The 6,393-nt window shown below is 34.4% G+C and overlaps 1 protein-coding gene across 1 annotated transcript; it reads right to left on the reverse strand.

The window, feature by feature from the left end:
• LOC101398430 (olfactory receptor 6C6-like) lies at window positions 1-1,005 on the reverse strand. The gene has a single exon (XM_014786752.2). The coding sequence runs from the start codon at window positions 970-972 to the stop codon at window positions 1-3; it is 972 nt and encodes a 323-aa protein (XP_014642238.2). The 5' UTR covers window positions 973-1,005.
• Window positions 1,006-6,393: the final 5,388 nt, after the last annotated feature.

The following is a 6,393-nucleotide window of genomic DNA, read 5'->3' on the forward strand; positions in this document are numbered from 1 at the left end:
TTACCTTTTCTCCAAGATTTTAAAATTAAATTTTTTCTTCATTTTTTGAAAAAAAATCTGATGGAGTGTATCCTTGAAGGCTTGTTTCACTTGCTGGTTCCTTAGAGAATAAATAAAAGGGTTTAATAAAGGAGCAACTGAGGTGTAGATAACAGCTACACCTTTGGATAAAGTCACCCTTTCCTTTGCTGATGGCTTCATGTAAATAAAGATAGAGCTCCCGTAAGTAAGGGAGACTACAATCATATGAGAAGAACAAGTAGAAAAAGCCTTTGTTCTTTTCTGAGCAGAGGGGGTTTTTAGAATGGTCTTGATGATATACGAGTAGGAAAAAACTACTAACACCAACGTGACCACTAGTGTTCCACCAGATAAGACAAATGAAATCAATTCTAGGAAACGAGTGTCTGTGCAAGACATCTGCAGCACAGGGGAAGTGTCACACATGAAATGATCAATTACTTTGGAAGCACAGAATTCCAGTTTCAGTCCCAAAATCAATGGCGGAAAGGTAATCAGAAAGCCAGCTGTCCATGAGCTGAGTACCAGTTGGTAGCACATTTTGTTGCTCATAATGATTGGGTAACGTAGGGGTTTGCAGATGGCTATATAACGATCAAAAGACATGGCAGCCAGTAGGTAAAATTCTGTACCAGCTAAGAAGAGGGAAAAGAATAATTGAGATGCACAGCCATTGTAGGAAATGCTTTTGTTTTTAGTCATGATGGTGATCAGGAATCTGGGAATACAGATTGTTGTCAATAAAACTTCCAGGAAGGAGAAATTTCGGAGGAAAAAATACATGGGAGTCTTGAGGCGGGGATTCAGCAAGGTGAGGAGGAGGATGGATAAGTTCCCCATCACACTCAACATATAGTTTAGAAAGAGAAATATAAAAATCACAATTTGTAATTGTGGGTTGTCAGTCAGTCCCAGGAGAATGAATTCCATTTCTCTTGACTGGTTCTTCATTTCAGATTTGAGTCTGATTAAATAGACATAGGAAAGCAACTCCAAAAGTGGAAATGATTGGAGTTTTTAAAAGCTATAGACAAAAAAGATATCAGAAATGTAAATAAGTTCGAAAGGTTGATCCAATTTGACATGACAGAGATACCTAAAATTACAGCATAGATCAACCTAGACAGACTCTGACTTTTCCATTTAAGCTGCAGTTATCTTTATAACACTACTAAATCCTTTCTTTTTCCCCACTTGAACTTGAAAGATAATTTAAATTTTAGCTGATCCCTCCCAAATGAGCTGAATTCTGTTTAAACGTTCTAAATAGAGAGAACATAAGTATAACTTGAAATGTATTTTCTACATATATTTCATATATCATTGAAAATGATCTTATAATATCTAGACAAGTATACTAGTGTCAATTTACGATGCTTATTCAAAAATTCTTAAGCTCATCAAAATACTTTTTAAATATAAGGAATGTATAGAAATTACATATTTTCTCTGTGATTGAAATACTAATATATACCATTAATTATTTTATACTATTGTACTTCATTGTTCCTTTACCTCATTTCATTCAATTACTATTTTGCGGGGGTTTCAAATACATAGATCTTCTCATAATCAGTTGTATTTAATGAGGAAGTATTGAATATTGCATCCACAAAAAAATAGAAACGTATATGACAGTTTAAAAGTCAGTGAATATTACAACTTGTGGTTGCAGAATGGGTCTCATTTATGATCTAGATACCTATTCAAAGTTATAAATTACTTACCATATCCAGGATATATTGATATAACTTTCCCCCTGTGGGAATATGGTAGAAACAATAGTGAAAAATAAATGAAGAATATTCTTCCTTTTATAATATCATAAAACAGTCAATTATTTCAAGAAGAAATTTAATTCCAATATTTTTCTGGAAAAAAATTCAAAACAGATGTGAAATCTGGAAATTATATGCATCTGCTAATATCTTCCAGTTTCACTCGCACTCATTAAAATCACAGGACCCAGATATTACAGACAATTCAACTAGAATCCTCTTTCATGCCAGATAAGATTTATTTTCTGGAGGTTTATTTTATATATTTGAATCAAGAAAAACATCTTCATAAACATTCTAAATGAAAATGTGATGCTCTAAATGAAAAGATGTTTGGGAAATCTCTCAGATGAATGGAACCCAAATTTGTAACACAGAGTTATTGCTTCCAATCATACTCTAATAAAAGCCACAGTTTTATCATTTTCCTCATAAGAAACACGAAGGGATTAATTGAAATAGAAAGAGGAAGGAAAAAGAAATGCCCTCTGGAGACTGGCATCAGAACACACCAATTAAGTACAAAAAAAAAAGAGAGAGAAAGAGGAAAACAAAGAAACAAGGAATTAAAAACCACTGTGAATTGTTTTAACTACAAAACTGAAGGGACATTCTCCCTAAAGAGAACTAGGAGATTTAAACTCTATATTTAATGCCAACAAGAATTTCAGATATGCTACTGCCCTGGGACAATATCATCCATTCACTGGAAAGAGGGTTACCCCCAAAAGAACCCTTCTCTTTTTTCCATTAGGCTATATATTAGGATTGCATTAACTTAATTGTGACCCATCCCCTAAATTGGAAACCGCCACGGCCTGGGTTCATTTCCCAGTCAGGGAACCACACCAAACGTCTGTCTGTCGACTGTCATACTGTGGTGGCTGCCTGCTGCTGTGATGTTGAAAGCTTATGCTACTGATATCCCGCTTCTGAAAAAATTGGCCATGAAAACCTTATGAACAGCAGTGGAGCATTGTCTGATATAGCGCCAGGAGACGAGAAGATGGCACAAAAAGATTGGGCAGCGTTCCACTCTGCTGTACACAGGGCAGCCAGGAATCAGAATCCACTCAAAGGCACTAACAATAAAGTACTTAAATTGGTCCCTATTTATTTTTGTTTTAAAACAATATAAAACATAAGGAAAGAAATACACAGGAAGGATCTTTGAGTCCTGAACCATTTGACGCTCCATCTGCTACTCAGTATACTAGGGTGTATTTATGACAAAAAAGAATATTCTACTAGATTAGCACAATACAACCTTCATTATCAGGACATCAGCATTGTTACATTATTATAATGTCTAATTCCCCAATCCTATTCAAGTTTCACCAATTGTCTAAAAATTTTCCTTTACAGAAAAAAAGAATATAATTTAGAATTACGTGTTTCATTTAATTGTCAAAATTTTTAGTCTCCTTTAATTTGGGAAAGTTCCCTAGTCATTCCTTAACTTTCAAGAATGTTGTCTGAAAATTATTTTCCAGTAATTAGATATTATGTCACTTAACTTTTGTCTGAAGTTTCGGCATGATTATATTAGATTTATTAACCTTTGGCAGGAATATCACGGAAGTGATGATGTGTTCTCATGGCATCCTATCAGGTGTCACACGATTTCATTTTTTCCCCTTATTGATGATGTAGTTCTTTTATTTTTTGATTACTATGGCTGTTTACAGGATTGTTCACCATAAAGCTACTCTTTTATCTTTGAAATTAATAAGTATTTTGTGTAGATACTTTGAATCCTATGTAAATATCTCAATCTTTGGAAAATTTCCAATTTATAGAATAATTACTTTATATCGTTACTTATTTGTGTTTTCCAATTTTATTCCTTATTATCATTGTTTATTTTCATGCTCAACTGCCTCAGACGTGGCCAGTGTGGATCTCTTCAAGACCGTTCCCTTGTCTTTTTGACATGCTCCATTGATTTCTGAGCGCTTCTTTATTCCCTGGCACCAAAAAGTGCTCCAGGATCGTCTTGTACATTTTCTGCACCAACTTTGCCTAAACGATTTCTTCAAGGAGTCTTGTTTTTATTTTACAGTGAAGAAAGTTATTTCAAAGCCAAGATCTGGATACTATGGGTATTACATATGCTCATTGTTACTGGGAATCAACATTCCCAGACCTTTACAGTGGACAGATTTACACACACACAAACACACTTATACATACACATATATGCACATACACATATATATATACACACATATAAATATACACAGAGAGGTATGTATATATGTATATACGCACACTCATGTATTTACACACATGCACATATATATACACACACACATTATACAGGTATTTATACCTAGCTGTGTTTCTATAATCTCTCTATATTGAATAACAGGAGTCCACTCTAATACATCAATCCAGCACCACAGAGTTTATTCCATTGTCTTCATTTGATGTGCAATTGGAAAAAAATTGTGGCTTAAGATGATGTTTCCTTCAGAGATGTTTAAGTTTTGATTTGGCCAGGCACCTGAAGCCCTTAGTAACCCAGGATAATCTCGGTCCAAATGCACATATTGAGATGATATGAAGCTGAAAATGTAGTACCTGTGAGAGTCTGCCTACTAGAGTTTCTCAACTCAAAATTAGGGGTGTTCACCAAGTCTCCTGACATGCCCTATCTCTGTCTCCTCGGACACAGGAATCAGTGAAAAACACTGATCTTTCCTCAGTGATGACACTTCTGAATCAGCAATTCCCTCAGGGAAAATGAGACCCCAAAGGCTAAACTTATTTTCCTGGATCTCTCTTCCTTGTATGCTGGCCTGATAATTCTTCCCTATCTTGTTATCTCTCCAATTTATGTCAAACACATGATTTTCATATTTCTCATTCCTTCCAGCTGATTTCCATGTGAAGGTTGGTATATATTCAAAGTTCTCTGAAATCACTTTCTTCAGAGTGATGTTAATGACATTTTCCTAAAGAAAAGGGGTTGAAACTCATCTTCAGATATTTCATGCCCTGTGAAGTTAAGCCAGTTCTATGACGGTTGTTTATCTATTCCCAATCGTTTCAGAAGAGTGCTTTTATATATCACAGATACTAATCATTTCTTGCTACAAATATTGCCTCTCAATTTTTGGCTTATATTTTCAACATTCTCTGATGTTTTTGAAGAACTGATGCTCAGAGCTATTTCTCCACCTAAAATAACTTTCGACTCCAACTCTTAATGATTTTGCTGCGTACGCAAGCCTAATTTGACAGTTACCATTCTCTGTCATTTTTTGAGATATCATTAAACTCTCTTTGTATCACAAAATGCTGTTGAATTATTATTTGCCGTATGTGTCTGATCTATCTTTACTTTCTGACTGCCCTTAAAATCTTCTCTTTATCCTTGCGGTGTCAGCAATTCCACGATGATTTGCTGACTCACGGATTTCTTTTTATTTAAACTTGCCTAATATTTATTTTGTTTCCTAAAAATGCAAGTTGGCGCCTTTCATCAATTATGGAAAATTAGTAGCCGTTATCTCTTAATAAAAGTTTTTACTTTTTCTAGATATGTTCTCCTATTAGATATCCAATCAAACATATGTTAGAACATCTCATTATATATGCAGTGTTTTCTGAACCCTTTCATACTTATATCATCTTACCTTTTTACACTGTATCCTAAATAATTTATTGAGAAGTGTTTTCCTGTTGACACACTCCTCAAATATATCAATTAACTGTTTAACTTCCATCTAGAATTTAATTTCAATTATTTTTATTTTCATTTCAATAAGTTCTATTTTTTCCAAATATTTTTCTTCAATACTCTCTTATCCGTAGATAAAATTGCCTAACTCTCTTGCTATTTTACATTATTTGATAGACTGTGTGATTCTTCAAACTTCTACAATATTTGTGACTTTCTTATTTCAGCAGTTTGTTGTTTCTGCTTGTGATTACATGTGATGACCTGCCACGCATGTATCATGAGATATTTTACTGTGAAGTCACGTTCTTTAGAATAGTATCTGTGTGTATGTTTGAGTTCTACAAAGAGGATTGGCATTTGCAGCTGCTGAGTGTTTGGGTGCTGATCACTGGGACCTCTGTTAAATACATTTTGAGTTGGTTGTATTCAAACTTTAGGGGAGTATGCAATCTACTTCCAAATATGTTTGTGTAGCAATAATAAAGAAGTTCTAAAGGAAGCTTTTTTTATTTCTTTCACCCATATCCAAGGTCAAGGGAGGCAAGAGTCCACATCTATCTCTCTTTGATGAAGATCTTATATGTCTTATTCAGATTTTGAGGGATATAAATTTTCCTAGTTACAGCTCAATATATCTACATGTAACACAACTAAACACTGTATATGGAATCCGAACTTTGCTTCATTATCCCATTTTCTGAAGTCTAGTAAGTTAACACCTGGGCCAACACTTGTTCCCTGTCTCTTCCCTGTGATGATCTGTTTCAGGACTCGTTCACTCTTTCTATCTTTCTAGACACTGCAAATTTCACTTACTTTTCCACCAGCTCAGCCATTCACATTTTCACTTTCTTTTTCAATTTATTTTAGAACTTTTAGGATTTTGTACCAAGATTATTTTAAGGC

This window comes from Ceratotherium simum, chromosome 17, assembly GCF_057802395.1.
Source record: "Ceratotherium simum simum isolate JZ-2026a chromosome 17, ASM5780239v1, whole genome shotgun sequence".
In the NCBI taxonomy this organism is placed as follows: domain Eukaryota; kingdom Metazoa; phylum Chordata; class Mammalia; order Perissodactyla; family Rhinocerotidae; genus Ceratotherium; species Ceratotherium simum.